Here is a 22588-nt window from a genome sequence, read left to right as displayed (position 1 = left end):
GGTATGAAGGACCTGAATAACACAATCACACTCGACTTAATTGACACATGTCAAGAGCAGGATATATATTCTTTTCAAGTTGTGCAGTCCCCAAGATTGACCCTATCTTGGACCATAAAAAAAAAAAAATCCTCAACAGATTTAAAAGAACCGTAATCACACCAAGGGGTATTCTCTGACCATTACAGAATTACACTTGAAAACAGTAATCCTAAGGTGGTGGCCCAGATCTGGGGGTGGGTAAGGGTTTGACAACAGAAGCAGAAGGGAATTTGGGGGTTTGATGAAACTCTTCTATATCTTGGCCATGGGGGCTATTGCCTGACTGTATTTGTCAAAACTCATAGACCCTACACTGAATCAATAAATGCTAATTTCTATAAATTATTCCTAATCAAAACTGACTAAAATTTTTCAAATAATGATAACAGGAAAACTCTCTAAAGGGCTGATATAAAAGGGAAGTCATTTTAGATTCCTTTCCAAGTCAACATGACTGTAGATAAACTTTGTTCAATACAAGGCCTGATTTGTGCCTTGTAAACCTGCTCTGTGAATAAGTAGCCTTTACCCATCCTGTCCTTGAGATATGGATCAATGCTCCCACTCCCTGCATTCCTTGAGAATAAAACTGCTGATTCCTAAGTGTTAATCTGTAATCTTTTGCAATTTTACAAGACGTAAAAAGTATATAGCACTATAAAAACTGTTCATTCTCTTGGAACACTTTCTTCCTGGTGAAGAGCATGTTTCCCCGGGCAGCTGTCCTAACTTGGCCTCAAATAAAAATCTCTTTCCTACTTTTAGAGATTCTAAAAGGTTTGTTCATTTTGTGTCGATACCTTCAGGGTATGAGGAATTCACAGGTCCTCCAGAGGTAAACAATCAGGCTCAAGGACACTCACTGCAAACTAAAGAATATTCCAGATAAAGGAGACATTGGTTTCTATAGTTTCTCCTCTGAATACTAGCAGATTATATCATCAATTTCAGAGGGAATGACTAAAAATGAAGAACATAATATTTTCATAATAAATACAATGTGTGGTAAAAACACTACTCATGGGCATGGAAAGGAGTAGATACAGAAATGGGAGTTTTTATTGCTTTCGTCAAATACTTACAGAACAATAGAATTCGGAAAAATTTGTAAAGAGTTCCAAAATACACAGCCCACTCAGCAATAAAAGAAGAAGAAGAAGAAGAAGAAGAAAAAAAAAAAAAAAAAAACCTGGGATATAAGCAAGACATCCAGAATACAGAAGATGAGAAAACAGGTGAGAAGTGAGAATCCTAAAAAGCCCACATTCTGTACATTTTATAACCATGTTAAGAAATCATTGTGGTAAATGAAAAAGACAGAAATTCTTATCTCCTGCAAGAAATAACTTTACAAGAATGGCGACGGTAGTTGAATATAAAAAGATAAAGGTAGTTGAGAGAAGAGCTAACACTATGAGAGTAAAAGTTAACTTTACGTAAGGTCTGGATGTACCAAAACTTCACAAAACCCAGAACAGAGTGTCTTCTGTTCCTTTCAAACAGACCACGGTTGACCCTGGGAGGAAAGATAGAACTGCAATGACTTGTCAAAGAGGAGAGGTAATCCTGGGACACTTCTAAGGTAAGTCATTTTTTTTAAGTATCTAGCAAATTATCAATTAACCTGGTGCCTTCTGTTCTCAAACTATTCATACAGAATAGCAGAAGAGCTGATCCTTGAATGCTTCAGAGAAAGATGTCCTCAGAGTTTTCAGGTCCATAAATAATGGGGTTGATTAAAAATAGGTCATCCAAATCTAATTGCTTTCTATTTTTAATATAAATTCGTTTCATTGATTTTTAAAATGGGCAGTCCATTAAAACACATTAATCATGACCCTAAAAGTGTACTTGTATTGCAAAAAGCTTAAGGTGAAGAATAAAAAGCAATTTCCCACCACATGAAGCTGAGGTGGGAACATCACCAAAGAGAGATGGAGCCCTACTTTTCCTAGGGAAAAAAAAAAAAAACATTTCTGGGCAAAAGCTGGGAGGTGAGGTATCATTATGATAAAACATTGTCCAGCTGTTTGACAGCAGTTTTAGAATGCTTGGTGCCTTGCATGTCTAGTTTGGATAAGTGGTCCCTGATTTTGTAGAGCCAAGGTAAAAACATAGGATTGAAACTGCTGTATTTTCCTTTACGTGCGCACTCATAATTGCAGAAGACTTGTTTGTTCTAGAAAATGCAGCTAAGGAAAACTAATACTAAAAATAATCCATAATATCATCATCCGGAAATAACAGTAGAAACATTTTGATACATATCTAGTCAAATTTTTTAAACATACAATGTATATTTTAATTGCAGACCTATAATAGGCCTATAACCTTTTATACTAAAAATGTCACATACATTTCAGATGCCAACATATAGTTTCTCAAAATTGTTGTGAATGGAGCACGCTGCACATCCAAGACCATTTATCCAATCACACTTCTAGTATTGGACTTTATAAACAGTGCTTCACTAAAGTCCTACAGCTAAACCTTTGACGACATCCTTAACTACTTAAAAAAGATTTCAAAAAGTGGGCTCGTTAAATCAAAGAATAAAAACCCTTTGTGAACTTTGATACTTTTGGAAAGCCAACTTGTCAGTCCCTACAGTCTCTTACCATCAGCTCCAGACCCACGGAAGAGAATGTACCCTTTACTTGGCAGCCAAACGGATGGGGCTTTAATGTTTGTGGTTGATAATTCATCTCAGATGGATGTTTTCACTGTTATGTGGCAGTTGCTATGTCAACTGTGGGACCAGCCCAAAACTATGCTTCTCCAACCACAAATGGTGGTGACGTTTCCTCACCTTTCCAACACAGAATTATTTACATGTAAACTCTGCAGAACAAATACCCATCAATTATGTAAAATTCTGATAAAATTTAGGCACACTTTATGAGAGCAGTCATAAAAAAAATTCCAGTGAGAATTATTTCCTATGCTCATACTTTTAAGTAACACTAGAGGGTTGAAAATTCTGGCCAGGCCAGCAGAGGGAGCTGTGCAGGTGCAACCAGAGGTGGAGATCCTAAGGCAGGGCTGAGCAGCCTTCATCTCTGTTGCTATGGAAACCCTGTGAGACCCTAGGTGATGCACCTAACCAATTCTGCTGCCAGGGAAAGAACTGACTTGTGATCCTCCCCTGTTACATGGGAGCAGTGCAAGAGGAGTTTGGAGCTCTGGGGTACTGAAGTCACATGTTTAGACCGCTACATAGGGGCAGGTTGTTTATAGGGAACGGGGTCAAATAAGAAGCACCTTGTAGGGCTCCTTCCTTTGCTGAGCCATCACTTTGGGCCATGGGATGGTTAAAATTCAGTCAAAGAGGACTGGGATACCAGCTGGCCAGAAGGACAAGAGCCAATGCACTGGCTTTGGCTGGTTCGCAGGGGATTGGCCAAAGTGGGTGTGTTTTGGGAATTTCAATTAAAGACATGCACTTGAGATTGAGAAATTGTTCCCCTGAAGCTGTCCATGAATCCCTGGGGTGGAGGCAGATCCTTGGACAATCAATGAAATGAGGGTGATTAGCCCTGGAACCTAGGAGTGGGCCCACGCCCTAGGAGAGGCCAATTTTGAAGTCTCAAATCTCTAAACATGGTGAGTTAAATGTTTGAAACTAACTTGTGTGGAAACACAGAATTGAAGGAACATCAGGTTAAACTTCTGAACACTCCCAAGGGAGGGGAAGGAAGAAAACAGCCTATCTGCAAAAATTCCAAAAGCAAGAAATTAAATGTGTAGATTCAGTGGCCACTGCAGCGAGACCCTTGTTACAGGTTGGGTCCTCCAGAGATCAGACTGAGTTATTGTGCAGGGTAGGGTGTCTGCTGGGAAGTACCTTTCAGCTTGACCCCTGTGGAAGGGAGGGAAAGAATCAAAACAGGACGGGTTTCTCCATTCGTTCCAGGGAGAGGTCAGGAGCTGGAATGAACCATCAGAGCTGTCCCCCTTTGGAGTAAAGTGGCCAAGCCCTCCTATTCCCACCCGGATTTGTCAGTGAATTTGGGCCACCCTCAGGCTGCACACCATGGGCAAGGGGCTCCCCTGAAACCGAGAGGTAACCCCTGACAGCACCTGCAGATAGCCCTGCCAGCAGCTGGGGCGTCTTGAAGGCAGATCCATCCAGCACACTCTGTGCCCATCACAATACATTTCCTGGACACTTACACTCCATGCGCCCCAAAGTTCTCACCTGCTACTTCTCCCTTAATTTCTTCCTGATGGCCTAAGAGGATTGGGTTACAGGCTGAGAGGATGTGAAGAGCCCCATCTAAGGGACCTAACAGTGCTCAAAGTTATGACATTTTATAGCATTCTTCGTGTGATTGATTTTTAGTTTCAATGGCCTTCTAGAAAAGATGGTTGATAATTTCAATCTTCTTTAATTCATTAAGACTTGTTTTGTGGCCTAACACACAGTCTGTCCTGGTGAATGTTCCACGTGCCCTTGAGAAGAATGTGTGTTGTTGCTTTTGGATGAAAGGCTCCATATATACCCAAATCCATCTGATCTAACATATCACGCAAGGCTGATGTTTCCTTATTGATTTGTGTCTGGATGATATATCTCCGTTGATGTAAGTGGAATACTAAAGTCCCCTACTATTACTGTACTGCTATTTCTCTCTTCAGGCCTGTTAATATTTGCTTTATGGATTTAGGTGCTATGTTGTGTGCATACATATTTACATGTTACATCGTCTTATTAGATTGACTTCCTTATCTCATGTAACACCTTTCTTTGTCTCTTATTAGTCTTTGCTTTAAAGTTGACTTTGTCCAGGGGCACCTGGGTGGCTCAGTGGTCGAGCATCTGCCTTTGGCTCAGGCCGTGACCCCTGGGGCCTGGGATTGAGTCCTGCAGGGAGCCTGCTTCTCCCTCTGCCTCTCTGTGTCTCTCATGAATAAATAAATAAAATCTTTTTTAAAAAATAATAATAAAGTTGATTTTGTCCAGAATTAAGTATAGCCACCTCCAGTCTTTAAGTAAGCACTCAAAAACTATGTAGGAAAAAAAAAAAAAAAAAAAAAGGTGCGCCAGAAGGTTAATAAAAATATTATTTTCCAGGATCCTGCCACATTTACGGTATTTCTTTTTAAATATACGTTCGCTTTCCTCCTTCTGTAACGGTAATTTGGTGGTGTCCTCTTGGATCCCCGGGGTCCTAAGTGCGCACGGCCCGGGGGCCACCCCCTTCCCGCCCCGCAATCACCCAGACATCTCAAGTGCACAACTAAGAATCATCCGTATTTCGCAGGATTCTCGGTTTAGAAGACCCTGCACCTGCAGCGCCAGCACAGCCCGCATCCGGCGCAGGCGCAGTGGCGGACCCCAGCCCCTCCTTTTCGCCCCTGCGCGGGCGGGGGCGGGGCCGAAAACTCGGCAGCGGATTGGCCGGAAGAAAGATACGCAAACGCGTTTGAAAGGCCCAATCAGCGCCCGGCCTCTCTGCACCAGCCAATAGGCAGTCGGAAGGCAGGCAGAGGGGGCGGGAGTCGCTATTTGAACCGGGGGCGCGGGAGGAGCCACGGTCCCGCTTCCCGCTGCATTGGGCGGCGGGTGTCGGCGGGCCATGGAGGGCCAGCTCCGCGCGGAGGACAGGCTGCTGCGGCAGCTCCGGGACAGCCGCTGCCGCTTCCAGAGGCACATGCAGCAGCTGATAGAGAAGGTGGGCCCCCCCCACCCGGCCCAGTGGAGGAGGGGCGGCGGGGCGCCAGGCCGTTGGGGGAAACGGGGTTGGGGGAGCCCGAGCGCGGGGGCGGCGGGGCGGAAGGGGAAGGGGGGACGGGAGTGGAGAGGAGGACGCGGGCCCGGGGGGGCTGGGGTAAGGAGGGGGCAGGGGGGAGGTTGGGGGGCTGGGGTAAGGAGAGGGCGGAAGGGGCAGGGAGGAGGTGGGGGGGGCTGGGGTAAGGAGGGGGCGGAGGGAGCAGGGGGGAGGTTGGGGGGCTGAGGTAAGGAGGGGGCAGAAGGGGCGGGGGGGAGGTTGGGGGGGCTGGGGTAAGGAGGGGGCAGGGGGGATGTTGGGGGGGTGGGGTAAGGAAGGGGGCAGGAGGAGGTTGGGGGGCTGGGGTAAGGAGGGGGGCGGAGGGGGCAGGGGGGAAGTTGGGGGCTGGGGTAAGGAGGGGCGGAAGGGGCAGGGGGGAGGTTGGGGGGGCTGGGCTAAGGAGGGGGGCCGAGGGGGCAGGGGGGAGGTTGGGGGGGGCTGGGGTAAGGAGGGGGCGGAGGGGGCAGGGGGGAGGTTGTGGGGGCTGAGGTAAGAAGGGGGGCGGAGGGGGCAGGGGGGAGGTTGGGGGGGCTGGGGTAAGGAGGAGGGCGGAGGGGCAGGGGGGAGGTTGGGGGGTGGGGTCGAGGGGGCAGGGGGGAGGTTGGGGGGGCTGGGGTAAGGAGGGGGCGGAGGGGGCAGGGGGGAGGTTGGGAGGGCTGGGGTAAGGAGGGGGCGGAAGGGGCAGGGGGGAGGTTGGGGGGGTGGGGTAAGAAGGGGGGCGGAGGGGGCAGGAGGGAGGTTGGGAGGGCTGGGGTAAGGAGGAGGGCGGAGGGGGCAGGGGGGAGGTTGGGGGGGTGGGGTCAGGAGGGGGCTGAGGGGGCAGGGGGGAGGTTGGGAGGGCTGGGGTAAGGAGGGGGCGGAAGGGGCAGGGGGAGGTTGAGGGGGCTGGGGTAAGGAGGGGGGCCGAGGGGGCAGGGGGGAGGTTGGGGGGGCTGGGGTAAGGAGGGGGGCGGAGGGAGCAGGGGGGAGGTTGGGGGGGCTGAGGTAAGGAGGGGGGCCGAGGGGGCAGGGGGGAGGTTGGGGGGGCTGGGGTAAGGAGGGGGGCGGAGGGAGCAGGGGGGAGGTTGTGGGGGCTGAGGTAAGGAGGGGGCAGAAGGGGCAGGGGGGAGGTTGGGGGGGTGGGGTAAGGAGGGGGGCAGGGGGGAGGTTGGGGGGCTGGGGTAAGGAGGGGCGGAAGGGGCAGGGGGGAGGTTGGGGGGGCTGGGGTAAGGAGGGGGCAGAAGGGGCAGGGGGGAGGTTGGGGGGGTGGGGTAAGGAGGGGGGCAGGGGGGAGGTTGGGGTGGCTGGGGTAAGGAGGGGTGGAAGGGGCAGGGGGAGGTTGGGGGGCTGGGGTAAGGGGGGCAGGGGGAGGTTGGGGGGGCTGGGGTAAGGAGGGGGGCGGAGGGAGCAGGGGGGAGGTTGAGGGGGCAGAAGGGGCAGGAGGAGGGTGGGGGGGTGGGGTAAGGAGGGGGGTGGAGGGGTGGAAGGGGGGGCAGACAGGAGTGGAGAGGAGGAGGCGGGCCTGGGGGTGCTGGGGGGAGGTGGTTGGTGGGCGAGAGGGAGGGAGGCCAGTCCCGTGCTCCTCGGCTGCGGCCCCTCGAACCTGAGGGACGCCCCTTTCTCTCCCGCAGTACAACCAGCCCTTCGAGGATGCCCCGCTGGTGCAGATGTCCACGCTGACCTATGAGACACCCCAGGGTACGGAGTCATCCCCTCCTCCTGCATATTTACAATGTGAACAGAGTAGCACCTTTCCAGAGTTTGCAGTGCTCTCCTTGCTCTCTTAGGAAAGTAAACTTGGTTCTCCTAGTAAGGAACTAAAATCTGACTAGTTCCTTGAACCTAGAAATGACTTAAATTACTTCTTTCCGGCAGAATTACTTACTAAAACAGAATTCCGCAGGTGCATAGTTGCCTGCTGGCTGGAAATGCCTCTGCCTGACCACGTGTCCAGTCATGGGCTGGTTGCTTTAACAGTGCGGGGGTGGCGGCCTTTCTTCGGCTGTCAAATGGGAAGATGATACCATCTGCTTGACGGGGATGTTTTAAGTTGCATGAATGTGCTTGTGGAGCTCTTGGAACAGGGCCCGGCCCTAGTAAATGCGTCCAGTAAGTTCCATTTGACTTGGAGTATTAACTGAGCCACCCCCACTTGTCAGGAATTGTTGACCATAGGCTGTAGCATGTAGCTAACACTCCCACGCTGATTATTATGAAGACCGTTGGGGAGTAATGAACAGTTGTTCACATGTGTTGACAGCTAACCGTGTGTCCTATGCTTCTGAGAATCTCATGTGTTTGATTCTCAACAACCCGTTGAGGCAGGTACTGTTCTTAGGGTCGTTGTTTTATAGCAGAGATGCAGCAGAAAGAGGTTCGGGAACTAGCCCCATGTCACTCAGCCAAACTGGCAAAGCCTTGACTGGACTTAGCACATTGGCTCAGCGTCACTCTGTCCCGGAAAGGCCACATGGCTTAGTGGTCAGGAGCACAGAGAGCCACTCCCCTGGGTTCGCAGCCTGGTCCCACCACTTAGCTGAGCAGCCTGGGCTTAGTTACTTAACCTACTTCTTGCCACTGTGTCTCCATCTGCACATGAACTTGGTGAGTGCCTACACCCTAGGGAGTTAGGAGTACTCTACACGGTCCATAAACGTGAGTTGTCAATACTAAATACAGTCTACATGCAAAGTGTTTAGAGCCTGGAACACTGCAAGCACCCTGTCAATGCTTGCTGCTGGTATCGTGTTAGCAACCATCTCAACCCAGGGATCCCTTCTTACTCACTTTGAATTTAGCTGGGGGCAAGTGGAGGTTTAGGGAGGGACTGACTAAGCATTCTTGCCCAGGTTCTGCTAGCTAGTAAGTGGCGGGACACCCACATCTCAGTGTTCACCCCCGTGCTTAGGCCTTGCTCCGTACATACAGATTGTCCTCAGAAAGCACTCCCTGTGCGGGGTATGGGGTAGAGAGATTGCCCTCAAAAAGTGCTCCCGGTCTATATGTAGTACGTAGATTGCTCTCAAGTTACATACTGTGAGGACGGTACTCGGCAGTTGTATGTTCCTTGTTCCCGTTTGACTCTGGCTTAACGATAGAATTGAATGAACTGCCTACTAGGTAGGAAAATTTCATTAATAACAGATTTTTGTCCAACCTTAATTTCAAAAAAAAAAAAAAACCCTTCAACCTCACAAAGATGAAAAACAACAGAATATCATCACAAGTGTGGCTTGCTTTCAGTGTTACACCTTTTTTTTTTTTTTTTTTTTTTTTTTTGCCCTTCCCTTTGGTTCTCTTTGAATGCAGATTGGAGGGAAATTCCACAGTCATGATTACTTAGGTGGTAATTTTTATTTTATTTCTTTTCTGAAGGATTGAGAATTTGGGGAGGAGGACTGGTAAAGGAGACAAACAAAGGACAAATCCAGGTACTTGACGTCAAATCATACCTCCCACACGCGCTGCCGTGCAGGCATATGGATGTGAATTAAGGTGTGGGTCAGCTGTGGCTGCACCAGGAGCCTTTGGAGGTCCCCGGGGGTGCTGATCTCTGGCTTGTCAGGTACCAGGAGGAGCTGACCCTGTTTCCTCTGCTGTGGACTGAGGAGCTCTTGACAACAGGGTGCCTCCCCCCACCCTTGCAGGGCTGGCCAGCAGGAGCTTACTTTGTTGGATTCTTACAGAAAAGACCCAACCCAGTTTCACTGAGGAAAGAAACCTGCCTCTTTTCTCTTCTGCTAGGGGAAGAGATTAGGAAGAGGGTTCAGAGTCACGCACTTCTTTCCCCCCCTAAGCTACCTTCCAAAAGCCAAGGGTGGTTTTTCCCGAATCTGGCCATGGACACTGGCGAGGTGGCCTGTTACATTCACAGGAGGAGCCAGTACAGCTTACCTTCCCCCGGGGAGACCCACAGAGTCTTGCTGCAGTAATTTTTGCAAGGATGTCCGGTGTTCCCTTACTGACTGCTTCCCAGCCAGGAAGCCAGTACCCCAGAATGAAAACGTCAGGGTTAGAATTCCCCAAGCCTTTTTTTTTTAACAGCAATTCTGAAATAAAATTTCTTCCCGATTAGTCTCATCACACACATAATGCAGTTAGTTGTGGAAATCTTAGAAATACACGTAACTATTAGAATCAACCCGACTTCCTTCGTCACTAATGATATTTTAGTATAATGTAATAACTGTTTATAATACACGTGTTTATTTACCCTCTTTTTCTCCACATACGTGTTCACATATACATTGTGAACCTTTCTTTTTCATCATCCACAATATAATTCAATTACCTTTTTTAAAAAACAGCTCTTGTAGATAGTTAGCTGTTTGCCCCTTCCTTTCTTATTAATCAAGATGGGCACACTTCAGATGAAGGGCCAGGTGATAAGTATTTCAGGCTTTGGGGGCCATGTGGTCACAGCTGCTCTGCTCTGTATTGTGAGGGGAAGGCTGCTATAAGCCCTACGTAACCGGGCAGGCATGGCTGTGTTCCCGTGAAACCTTATTTATAAGACACCTGTTACAGATACTCCTCAGAGGACCATCCTTGTCTCTTCCCATTGCTGATATTACGCCTTATTAATAGGTGCCAGGAGGTAGGATTATTAGGTCAAAGGATTTGCATCCTAAATTTCGTGTAATAATGATGCCCACCGATCAGACTGGTGCTTGAATGGCCCAGGTAGCAAGGTGCTTCCATCTGGACATTTATTTAAGGTTTTTGCTTAAAATGTAGGAGCGTCCCTGCCTGGGGTCTATAGAATTTTAAGCTCCTAGGATAGGAAACTGGACGTCACCTGTGCTGACCAGTCAGACGTCTGCAGCCCCCGGAAGTTACTAGGAGTGACTGTGCCCGAATCTGCCTTCTTTTCCCAGACACCCAGATAGTCCACTGCCCATCTCCCCTCCCACACACACCCTTGAGATGCCTGCCTGGAGGCTGTAGGAGGCCGTCAGCCACAGTGGGCTGCGCATGTGTCGACCTGCCAGTTTGGTCCTGACACAAGGCCCGAGTTCTCTTTGAAGCCCCCAGAGCTTCTGGTCATCAGGGGTCATCCCCCATGGGCCGCCTCCCCACAATTCTCAAATCAAGTTCCGCCTCACTTCCAGACACAGCAGCCCACGGAGCAGCCCTGCAGACTCCACAGGTCCCTCCTGTGTGTTGTCCTAGGTGACCCAGTCCCTCCTTACCTGAGCCAAAGGGGGCGACATTCCCAAGGCAAGTTTCCTCTACCTCCTGGTGTTCACAGACAGGCACAAATTCCCCTGATCCTGAGGTGACACCCAGGGATCATCCCTGAAGGGACAGGCCTCACCGTGTTCTCATTCCTGTCCCTACAAGGTGACACGGTTCCTGAGATCCTTTGGCCAACCTGGTGTCTCGAATATTCAAGTTGCACTAACGAGAACCCATTGAGGGCATTCATCAGGATTGTCAGCGAGGCCAGGGGTACAGGCCTGGTGTGGAGAGCGGAACACGGCCCTCCCGCCACCCCCGCGGGGTGCGTCCCATCATGAGGGCTGACTGCCCCTGAGAACTGGCTTCCTCCTGCACAGGGTCACAGAAAGTCCCCCAGGGCCTCTCAGATTTCCGGGTTCTACTTGCAGACCTAGTGCCAAGGCTGGCCTGTGGCCTTTTGGTTTGTGTTGTCGCCCCCCTGGGCCGGGGTCTGGCCCCTGCATTCCTGCCCTTGCTTCTGCTTCCCCTGCTCTGCCCCTCACCACCCGAGGGGCTCTGGGAGGAGCAGCCCAGGCCACAGCCAGAGGAAGAAAGCTGTTCCCCCTGAGGGGAACCTGTGCACCCGCCTCGGGGCCCTTTATGCGGGAAAGTGCTAGGAGAGAAGCCTGTGAAACCCTGTGCTCTCAGACCCTAAAGGAAGGATTGTAGGGTTGGTATTGCACAGTGGCCTCGGAGTGTGTTGTGACTGAATCGGGCCTGTCTTTATCCACTTCCTGATTTTGAGGACTCCCTGGTGGAGTGGGTCAGCCGGAGCGGCAGCAGCCCCGAGGGAGCCAGCGCCCAATGCCCGAGGCTTCCCCTGTCCTGCGCACAAGGCCTGGGAGCGGGTGAGTGTCCCTGAGCCAGGCCGCGGGGTCGGGGGTGGGGGCTTGCATCCCGGTCCCAGCATTTAAATCCCAGATCCCCCCACTCTGGCTTCTCCCCGAGGCTATATTAAAAGCAAGAGCATCTTAAAGTGCCTGCCCCTTCCTTCTGTGCTCCTCAAAACTTGCTCCGTTACCCCCATGGTACTTGACACCTGAACAGCACTCAGACATTCCTGAATAACGGACACACACTCTCCCATTAATTAGTTTCTTAACTTATTGCCCCCCTCTTTAAAAAAAATTAATCTCAAAAAAAAAAATCTCAGGAATTTCACAAGACTTCAGATTTGCCCCACAGGGCGGTGTTTGAACTGCTGACTTCCGTGCGATGTCTTCTTTCCCTCTTCCTTGTTCTCAGAGGGGCCTCCCCTCCTGCCCCAGGCCAGTCTCGCTGCCCAGACCCCCACCCAGCCTGTTCTGGGGGAACCTGCTGATCCCTGCCATGGGTGCATGGGGGCACTAGTCACCTGTGGCTGTTCAAATTAATTGAAAATTAAAAATTAAGTTCCCCAGCCTCACAAGCCACATTCCAAGTGTTCACCAGCCCGTGGCCAGCGGTTGGCCTACCAGGCAACAGGTGGGGAACTTTACATCATCACAGGATAGGTCTGTGTGGTGGTAGCGACTCAGCTCCTGGTATCAGAGCCGTTGAAGGAGCTCAAGGGGACACAGTGCTTCTCCGGGGGCACCTGGGTGGCTCAGTTGGTTAAGCATCTGCCTTCAGCTCAGGTCATGATCTCAGGGTCCTGGGTTCAAGTCCCACATTGGGCTCCCTGCTCGCCAGGGAGCCTGCTTCTCCCTTTCCCTCTGCCCTTCCCCTGCTTGTCCCCTCTCTCTCAAATGAATAAATAAATTTTTAAAATAAATAAATAGGGATGCCTGGGTGGCTCAGTGGTTGAGCGTCTGCTGTCGGCTTGGGGCGTGATCCCAGGGTGCCGGGATCAAGTCCCATATCGGGCTCCTTGCATGGACCCTGCTTCTCCTGTCTTTGCCTCTCTCTCTGTGTCTTTCGTGAATAAATAAATAAATAAAATCTAATCAATCAACTGCTTCTCTGGTTTCCACCACTTGAGGCATAGTCCCGTTCTGATGAGTTTGTTGCATTACTAGTAATCAGAGCAACAGATGGCTATGTCCTAATTAAAGGGAGAACTCTAGAACATTCTCTAGTGGTGCAAAAAGTATCCTTAAGAGGAAAATGCTAGCTTTCTTTAAAATTCTCACTGAGATTTCCTTTTTTCGCTTTTAGATTCAAACAACAATGATGATGCGTCTTTCTATCAGGAAGATGTGATTGCTGGGTCCTTCATGGTAAGCCCTGCCTGTTGGAATGAAGGAACCGAGCTGGAGATCGGGGTGCAAACGCACATTCTCATTTCCAATGTCTGTCTTGTCCTCTTTGGAGGCTCGCTCTTTGGCTAATAGCACCCCTCACGTCTCTGGTCCTCCTCCTGTCTAGCGTGCAACAGCCATTACTGCCTCCAGTCCAAGCCCAGTTTCCTGAACATGCATACATGTTGGGATGGAACAGTCACAATTTGTAGTGTGCCCTTACCCTTGACCGAGCACACCGTCCTGAAAGTTAGGTTCTACGTTGGTCTTTGTCCGGACAGGCAATGTCAGGAGGAGGTTGTTTCTGGGAAATATTTCCAGCTCAGCCCTTGGAAGCCCATGTGGGCCCATGTGAGGTCCTGTAATCAGGCCACTGCTCTGCCTCCCAGAATGCCCCCGTGGTCCCAGAAACCACCTGTCCTCCCCACCTGTCAGGATCTGATCTCACCTTCCCTCCATCAGAATACAGAACTTCGTCTAGCGGGCGCCTTTCCTGGCCCAAATCAGACGCTGCGATAGCCGGTGTGAGGTTTTTCTCTCAAATTGCTCTTTTTGTGCAGAGTTGGCCCATTTACCCAATGTGTGACTTCTAGTGTCTAACTAGAATAAGGTAGTGACCCTGGGGGATTGGAGGGGGTGCCTTCTGAAGTAGGACACAGAGTGGCCCCAGCAATAAGGAGCATCCTGAACCACGTGTGTGTGTGTGTGTCTGTGAGAGAGAGAGAGAGATCCCCCACCTGCATCCCACTCAGCTGCAGAACAAAGGTCAAGACCCCGGGTACCTGGGGCGGCGGGCGGGGGAGGGGACGGAGAGCTGGTGCCTCCTGCCTCCCGACCCAAACTGCTGAGCATCTTGTCTTAGAAACATACTGATGGAGTCTAATTCTAATAGTTGAGCCCTGGACTCACCTAAGAACATTCAGATTGTTTTCAATTATTTTCTTTTTTTTTTTTTTTTTACTTTCTTGGGGATTGTTGCCACTGGGTACATTATCTAAAGTTCCATTTCTGGGTCAGGTGGCTTTTCAGAGGGCCTGGACCACTTTGCGGTGCCATCTGTAGAACTTCATTTACTGATGCGTGATGAACCAACTTGCTGGTTTGTTCTAGAATCCAAGAGCACATCCAGACCCCAGAGCTCTTAAGAATACTGATTGTCTTTTCTATCAGCCTGCAGCGCCTTGGAGCCCTTCGAAAAATGAGTTAAGGAGGAAATACTTGACCCAAGTGGATATACTGCTGCAGGACGAAGGCTGGTCAGAGGTAACGTGCTTCCCGGGATGTATCTTCATATAATCGAATCCCTAAGACACATCAAGGTCCACTAATCAGGTTTTTTTGTTCACTCTTCATGGAGCTTGTTCACTCTTCATGGAGCCTGTAAGGAGCCTTGCGAGCAAGTTTTTAACCCATTTCATTCGTGGCCTTGCAGACTTCCGGTCTTGAGGAAGCGCTCTGGGTCCTCCGGGGCAGCGGCTATCAGGGAAGCTCGTGGGGTGCGCCCTCATGGCCCACTGTTCTGGGGCAGCTCACAGAAATGTAGAGGACCCCACCCCCCTTGGGGGCAGTGACGGGGGAGTGACAGCTCCACCCCCTGCTGCTCTGGTGTGACCGGGGCTGGCACTGGCAGCAGGGTCCCCACTGCACCTGGTGTGCGGTGTGGGCAGCAGCGTGGATGCCCGCCACACTCCACTGCAGCCGTCTGTCAGAGCTTGGCCTGACAAAGAGCAAGAAGGCCAGCTCTATTTTCTAAGTTCTGATAAAGTCTGATAAAGGACGTTTTCATACCAAATAACTAGGAGGCACGTGTCGTGGGATGAGTAATTTATCTCAAAGGCAGCAAACCTCATAGGAACATAAGACTTTTTCTCACTGTGCTGCTGACCAGTGAGGAGGCTGTGTCTGAGGACCACTGACTTGGCGAATGTACTGGAAAAGGCCTTCCCTTTATCCCAGGGCAGCGGGGGCGTCCTGGCAGGTGCGTGGTGGCAGTGGTTCCCTGGGGGCTCCCTGGGGACCACGTCGACCAAGCTCCCTGATTGTACTAAGACACTTCTTCCCACCACCGCTGGAGGCAGTGGCCACTGTGAGTGCAGTCATGCTTGTCACCTCTGCGGCCGCGCTCAGATGCACAGCCTGTGGTTGGCGAGGAGTGGCTCCTCACACCATCCCTCCCCGCACGGCACTGGCCATGGGGGGCATCTTAGGGCGCCTCCATGTGGTGATTATGTTAGAACCCTGTGCTTTGATTTCAGGGCACTGATGGAGATGGAGAGGACGCCCATGTGACGCTGATCCCTTCATCAGCCTTACCTGCCACACCTGCCCATGGTGAGTGTGACATAGAACCTTTGCATGAACTGTGTCCCTCATTCAGAGCCACGGCGCCCCTCAGAGCAGCGCCCTTAACACTGGGCACCCTTTTGCTCTCGTTCATGTTTCATGGACATAAACTGTTAGAGACAGCAAATTATTCATATTTAACCAATGAACTGCTTTTTTTCCTCTGGGATTCCAGCATGCTAATTGCTGCTGTGAAACTTTTTGATTTTCCAGAAACACAGGACTCCCACAGTGAACCTCCTTTGCTGACACGTAACAATCCACATTTTGTGGCATTTGCGTACCCGTGCTGCACCCACGCTCACACGCGATGTGCATCGGCCTGCACTCACATATGTGCTGCTGGTCTCCTAAGAACAGGGAGCCCCCACAGCCGCGGTAGGCCCGGCACAGGCCAGGAGGCCCCTGGGCCGTGTGTGCTGTCACCGTCGGCACTTTTCCTATCACGACTTCCCTGAATAGTCCTGTCCACTGATAATTTTCCAGAATGTCCCTCAATTTGGACTTCTCTGGACATTCTCAAGGTTAAGTTCAGGTTAAACATTTTTGGCACAAATACTACTCGTCTCTCTGTCCCGTTGTTGGAGATGCATAAGCCTGGGCACTTAGCCAAGGAAGGATCCCCCAGGTTTCTCCCTCCCCCAGAGTTGTCTGGGTTTCCCCTTGAGATCACCTGGGTCCCCACAATCCTCACATCCCATGGTTTGGGCGTCAGACCACAACTCCTACCTGAGTCCTGCTGCAAAGTCACATTTTTCTGGTCCTGCCATTCCTCCCATGTGCACCTGTTGGTGTTGTTGCATATATATATAAGCTTAGCCGTCTCACTTCTTTGCTGAATTCTGTTTCTTCGTTTATCTCTACATGCTTTTTATTTAAAAAAAAAAAATTTTTTTCTAGAACCAAGAAGAACTAGACTTTTATTTTTAATTCACATGTTAGAAACCACTAATGCTCGAGTTGTCCCAGATGCAGGCTGCAGGAGCCCTTCACGCTGGCTTCCATGTCCTGTGGCCCGACCCGTCAATTTTGAGCACGTCATCCCCTCACCCCGGCTCCAGCCCCGCTGATCCCCAGCACCAAAACCCTGTGTTCATCTGGTTGGTCGTGCAGCATGGAGCCGTTTGGAGTCACGGCCCCTGCCACCACTTGCCGACAACCTGCTAAGGAAGGTTCTGGAGTTCCAAGCAGCTCTTTGATCCTCAGACCGTATCCCTCTGAGGGTACGCGTTCAGAATATTGTGTTCAAAGTCATTTGGATTCTTTTTCCTCTTTCCGTTATTTATTTGATATGCACCTGGGTCCTTTCTGTGTCTGTTTTTGCTTTTAGGGTTCTCCTTATCTTTGGTTTAATTTTCTTTCTTTCTTTCTTTCTTTTTTTTTTTTTTTTTAAGATTTTATTTTTTTATTCATGAGAGACACAGAGGCAGAGACACAGGCAGGGGGAGAAGGAGGCTCCCTGTGGGGAGCCCGATGTGAGACTCGATCCCAGGACCCCAGGATCATGACCTGAGATGAAGGCAGACACTCAACCACTGAGCCACCCAGGCGTCCCTTAATATTATTTCTTAAATACATAACACATTTAACATGATGTGAAAGTTAAGTCTGCATGAAGATCTGTCTCGGGAGCCCTGTGCCTTCCCCTGCTTCCCCAGCCCCGCAGGTAAACAGTGTCACTGTATTGTTTCTAGTGAGACTTTGAAAAGGCATCCAGTGTGTAAACCATCACCTGGGGAAGGAAGGCCCCTCTAGGGAAGTCTGGGTTTAAGTTTGAGAAGAATCTATTCCCACATTCTCCTGGACTTTCTGTCTTGGTTTTTGTATTGCTTAAAAACAGCGTCATGGTCATGATCCACCCTCCTTTACTTGCGTGGTCTCTGCAGATGACACGCACGCACATCACTTTGTGTATGTTTTCCTCCAGGGTGCTGTGACGTGTCTGGAGAGAGTCCTGGCGACCCAGTTGAGCCAGCTTCATGTCCCAGAGAGTGTGATCCTTCACGCCCCTGCTCGGCAGACCTGGCCCTGGTGCCTAGAAGCGACAGTCTCTGGCTACACGGGGCCGGGGGGAGCAGCTTCTCAAGCAGCCCACCCCTTGAGGCTGACAACATCTGTGACGTGACGATCAGCGACCTGTACGCAGGCATGCTGCACTCCATGAGCCGGCTGCTGAGCACAAAGCCGTCGTGCATCATCTCCACCAAAACCTCGTTCATCGCTCACAGCTGGAACTCCAGGCGGAGGCACAAGTGTAAGAGCAGAATGAACAGGACGCGTTGCCGGGGAGCCGGGCCCTCTCGGAGGGGTCCCCAGGACAGACTCCCTCCCTGTTCTGAGCCAGGGAAGAATAGGGAAGTGTTAAGAGATTGTGAGAACGTACTAGATGCTTCTGGCCAGAAAGCAGATTTAAAAATGGAAAAAGCTTTTCCTAAAGTAAACAAACTCAAGGTCTGCAAATTAGATCCAAGTTGGAGGGAGTTTAAGGGGCTAAGAAGTTTAATGTCCCAGAGGAGTTCTTCGATGACTTACGGAGATGCCAGGGCAGTGCGTCGTCTTGATCGGGAAAATAGATTCATGGCATTAAAATGGTTAATTTCTCCTGTAAAAATCCTTTCCAGACCAGGAGTACTGCCAGGCAAGGGAGGGAATCATTACAGGCAAATTGAAATCAAATTTGATAAGCTTCATCAGGAATATTGCCCCAGCCCCGGGAAGCAGCCCTGCCTGACTGCCCCCCCAGGACCCTCGGCTGTGGCCATGTACAGGGGTGACCCAGCGAGCCCTCGCGGCCCCCAGGCCTTAGAAATCCGCAGTCTCAGCGGGCTTTTCTGCAGAGCCGAAGCCAAGAGGTCAAATGAGGCTTTTGAGGACCTGGGTGAAGGAGCTATTGGAGCAGGGAGACGCCTGCAGAGGAGGAGCTCCCCTCCCTCGCTTCCAGAGACCAGCTCCACGCAGAGTCTCAGCCGCTCTGAGCAGACGCTGGACCTTCTTTCTCAAGGAAACAATCTTGGAATACTTGGAAAGTCACTATCCCCCAGCAGAACTAGCTCAGTAGCAGGGGTACTGCCTCTAAGCTGCGGAAGGGATCGTTACAGTGAAATTAAAGAAAAATTTGACAAGCTTCATCGAGAGTATTGCCAGAAATCGCCGAAGCGGACCCAGGCGCCTTTATGTATCGGAGCACCTCCAGAGAGATCAAGTGTGGAAGCCCCGTATCCAAAAGGAGGCATCTTAGAAAAATTAAAACCAGACTTTGGCTTCCAGGGTCCCCCAAAGCTGTCAGCATCACCCCAGCGGAGCAGAGAAAGCACGCCGGGCTCAACCACACTCGAGTGCTTCATGCTCACGGCCAGGAGGGCCCACCAGTCCCCTCCAAAGAGACGCCAGTTATCAGACTCCCTGCTGTATGGACAGTGGGCCAGTTCCCCGGATTCGTCGCGTGTGGTGGGCCAGGCCACCCTGAGGCCGGGCGAGAGCCCAGCCCTCGCCAGCCCCCCTGGGAAAAGAAGGTGCGTTTCTGTTGGTTGAATGTGGGTGTTTTGCAATAGGATTCTTCTGCATTCAGTTTCCAAGCTTTCTCCCAAATTCTTTTCCTTCCTCTGAAACGAGCATTTATACCAAGAGCATGTTCATGTATAAGACGCATCGAGGTGGAGCCGAGAATGTTCCGACTGGGAACATCTTACACTTTTCCCGCCGGAGTGCGTTCAGGGGTCTTCTCTGAAAAGCCTCACTGGTGTCCTCGTCAGGCTGTCCTCCCAGCCTCTCCTGGTCTCAGGCAGCAGCTGCCACAAAGCTGATCTGGAAATAGTGACTTTCCTTCTATTTCTGGATTCCTTCCTGGGGACAGCGGGAGCGGCCTGCTCGGCCCCGCGCTCCTGCCCTGCCCACGATCTCCGTGCTCCACGGGGAGGTCTGTCTGCTGTCCTACCTCGCCCTCCGCTTGGGTTTGTGTGGACCCCTCAGTGACACACGTGTGCCACTCTCTTTTCTCCAGAGAAGCTTGGCGGAGGGGGGAGCATTGCACATCACGGCGGGTTGTTCACCTGTTTCACATGAGCGCCAGGCTTTCCAGCGTGCACTTCAGTGTATCCCCAGGCCAGGATTCAGACACGTGACTCCTCGAGTGTACGTTTGGGGGTTTGTGCGTTGGTGGTGTGGGCAGGCGAGGCCACGTAGACCACTTCCTGCTCCCTCCTCGGCGGTCGTTCAGATGGACCCCGTGTGCCCTGGACGCCCCGTGTTCTCTTTGTGCCATGATCCCATCTCAGGGGCAGGTGTGTTTCTCTCAGAGATAAGCCCCAAGTTGTCACTGTCACCACCCCTCAGACCCCACAGGTCCTTCTCTGCCTTTGCTTATACTTCTCAGCATTCAGACCCACACGGCTCCCCTCGGAGAATATTTGCAAAAACCTTGCAGTGCCTTGGCCACAGCAGAGGCTGGGTGCAGGAGCCAGCTGCCTCCTCCGAGTGAGCACAACGTGTAAGTGGCCACCCCGGCTCCTGCGGCTACGTCAAGGTCAGGGTCAGAATCGTGGTCTGGTCTTTCTTCCTTCTTCCACTTCTTGGGCTGCTCCTGTTTTCTCCACCTACCATCTGGCTTGTGCTCCCCGAAGCCGCTCCCGCCACCAGCACGTCCCGTGGCCTTAGCCAGGTGGGTGGTAGCCTTTGTCAGATTAACCAGACCTGCGTTGTGATTGATCTTTCTGGTCAAGGATTGAGGTCCGGGGCCTTGGTGAGGCCAGACATGGAGCTGGAGCAGAAAGGGAGGGGACTGCCCACGCCCCAGGAGGCCCTCCCCCGATAGCATGAGATCCTTTCCCTTTCTTCTGGGCCTTGTGCTCTTTGCCTGCACCCACCTCACACCAGGCCCTCAGCAGGGTAAGTGGGAGCCACAGGGAGTCCTGTGGGGCCGAGGCTTTCAGGGACCATGGCAGGGACTCCAAGGAGACTTGAGGGTGGGTACCAGTGACCCTACAGAATGACCTTCCTTCTCAGTTGAGAAGGGTTGTCACGAAGGCAGCGCCTCTAGTGAGAGCCATTCCCGGGGTCCCCCAGCCCCTGACCCGTCAGATGTCAGGGCTCCCTTGTCCACTGGCCCCGCTCGTCTAAGCCTGCACCTGCTCCTGCAGTGTCCGTCCTGCTCCTCAGGCTCAACTCTGGCTTTTCCCACCTCGTCCCCAGATTTGCTGGCAGGTCACACCGCCTGCTGGCTCAGCCCCTGGAGCTCAGCGGGTCGCTCCCCAGCCCTCTTCTGGCTCACCAGCACCCGACCCACCTTCCCACCTCAGGAGATCCCCCTTCTGGATGCCTGGCTCTCTCGTTCACCTGCCCAGCGAGGGTGCCTGGAGCAGGGACGGCCCACCAAGGTCACAGCCGTGAGCAGTGCCTTCTGCCTGGCATTGGAGCACCTGGAGGAGGACTCAGCCCTTTGTGGGGCCCTTGGTGCGCCCCTGGAATTTGATAAGTCATGGTGGCCGCCCCCTGGACGCCTTTTGCAGTTTCGTCTTAGAACTGTGATACAAACATCCTTAACCATTTTCCACATTTTTCCTTGTTTTCCTACTTAAATTACAAATGTCTTGAGGAAAGGGACCAAAGCTTCATGAGCTGTGACTACAGAAGGGATTTTAATGGCTAACGTCTGGGTGCCTTTCTGGGTGCCAGGCTGTAGAGAACGTTCTTAATCCACGCATGAACCCGTTGATGAGATGGGTTTCATCCAACAGGCGGGTTCTGTCTCTTATTTTACAAATAAGGGAATGTAGCTGAAGCCTTCTAAGTCCTGGGTTCACCCGGGTGTCGGGGGCCAGGCCAGGATTCGAAGGCCGTGGGTGTAACCGCCCGCTTGCCCGGCTGCCCGGGAGGGGTTTACCATCAGGTGGGCTTTCACATCCCTGCCCCTTTACTGTCTGTAGTGGACGCACAAACATATGCGATACAAAACAGTTATGCTTTTGATGGCTTGGGAATTCTAATGGAATTTTACTGAAACTATTTTCATTCTTTTTTTTCTAAAGGAAAGAACACCTCTTTCAAGATGGAAGAGAAAAGTGACTTTGTATTAGAGAAATTGAAAGCTGAAGACGTATAGCCGAGTTATTTTAGAGAGTTGTCTATCTTCCCCCTTCCTGTGTGTGTGTGTGTGTGTGTGTGTGTGTGTGTTTAATCCTCAAGAATATGTGAGAACTGGCTTCACTTAACTGCCCTTCAAAGCAAATGTCAGTGAAACTGATCCCATTGAAATGACTCTTTGAGTTCTTGGTATAGAAGTTATTTGAATAAAGTTACTCGATTAAAATTTTTCACGTGACCTTTATAGGCCTGTGTTCCTCCTGTGTTCTTTTTAAAATATAGACACGTCCTCGGGATGCTCTTCATTCCTGTTTGGTTAGACAACCTCCTTTGCTCTGAAACTCCTGTAAGCCACAGAGACGATGGTTTAAGGTTTAAATTCAGAGCCAAAGGCTTGGTCTCTTCCACATTAGCAGGTAGCAAATTGAAACAGTAACCCTGAAAAGTAATTCCTAACATCATAACGTTAGCTGAAAGTGTGCTCAGACACTCCTGGGATGGTCCCCAACCTCACAGCCACGTGGCGTCCCTGACATCTCAGATTTTCATTGGCGCTGCTTATAATCAGGTACCACGGTGACTTTTTAAATAAAATATTTCACATTAGGAGCACAGTGTCAGCCCATGCATTGCCATGTGTGGCAGACTTTTAAATAAAAGGTCAAAATGAGATTAAATTCTGCACGCCTTTCCTCCCTGCCCCCTTCTGATTCTGATGGTTCCCTTTCCACCGACGCCTTCATGCCAGGACATCACCTCTGCATGAATCAGCTCAAGCTGCCTTAACAGAATAAATCCACAGACCGGGTGCCCAAGCAGCAGAAATGTATTTTGCACAGTTCTGGAGGCCAGAAGTGGGTGCCCGGACAGTTGGCTCTGCTGAGGGCCCTCCTCGTGCAGGCCCCGCCCTCAGGACCTCACCTGAACTTGATCACC

At 51.1% G+C, this 22588-nt stretch overlaps 1 protein-coding gene and 1 long non-coding RNA gene across 6 annotated transcripts; both read left to right on the top strand.

The window, feature by feature from the left end:
• The first annotated feature begins 747 nt into the window (after positions 1-747).
• LOC111092471 lies at positions 748-4942 on the top strand. The gene is made up of 3 exons (XR_005378847.1): positions 748-1277; positions 1546-1624; positions 3956-4942. It is a non-coding gene; the product is annotated as an uncharacterized LOC111092471 (long non-coding RNA).
• A 616-nt stretch (positions 4943-5558) lies between these two features.
• On the top strand, positions 5559-21896 carry HJURP (Holliday junction recognition protein). 5 transcript variants are annotated; one of them, XR_005378845.1, is made up of 13 exons: positions 5559-5717; positions 7424-7490; positions 9168-9223; positions 11758-11860; positions 13149-13210; positions 14402-14494; positions 15487-15562; positions 17502-19086; positions 19575-19705; positions 19947-20060; positions 20293-20458; positions 20762-21022; positions 21598-21896. XR_005378845.1 is itself a non-coding variant. In XM_038574258.1 (10 exons), the coding sequence occupies exons 1-9, from the start codon at positions 5622-5624 to the stop codon at positions 19693-19695; spliced, it is 2259 nt and encodes a 752-aa protein (XP_038430186.1). In that variant the 5' UTR covers positions 5559-5621; the 3' UTR covers positions 19696-19705; positions 21598-21896. The 5 variants fall into 5 exon arrangements, 2 of the variants coding, with proteins under 2 accessions (XP_038430186.1, XP_038430187.1); XR_005378844.1 differs by having other exon boundaries at positions 20293-21022; XR_005378846.1 differs by lacking the exons at positions 20293-20458; positions 20762-21022.
• Positions 21897-22588: the final 692 nt, after the last annotated feature.

This window comes from Canis lupus, chromosome 25 (genome assembly GCF_011100685.1).
Source record: "Canis lupus familiaris isolate Mischka breed German Shepherd chromosome 25, alternate assembly UU_Cfam_GSD_1.0, whole genome shotgun sequence".
NCBI classification, from domain to species: domain Eukaryota; kingdom Metazoa; phylum Chordata; class Mammalia; order Carnivora; family Canidae; genus Canis; species Canis lupus.
Note: the sequence above shows the minus strand (reverse complement) of the source record. Positions and strands in the feature narration are given on the sequence as shown.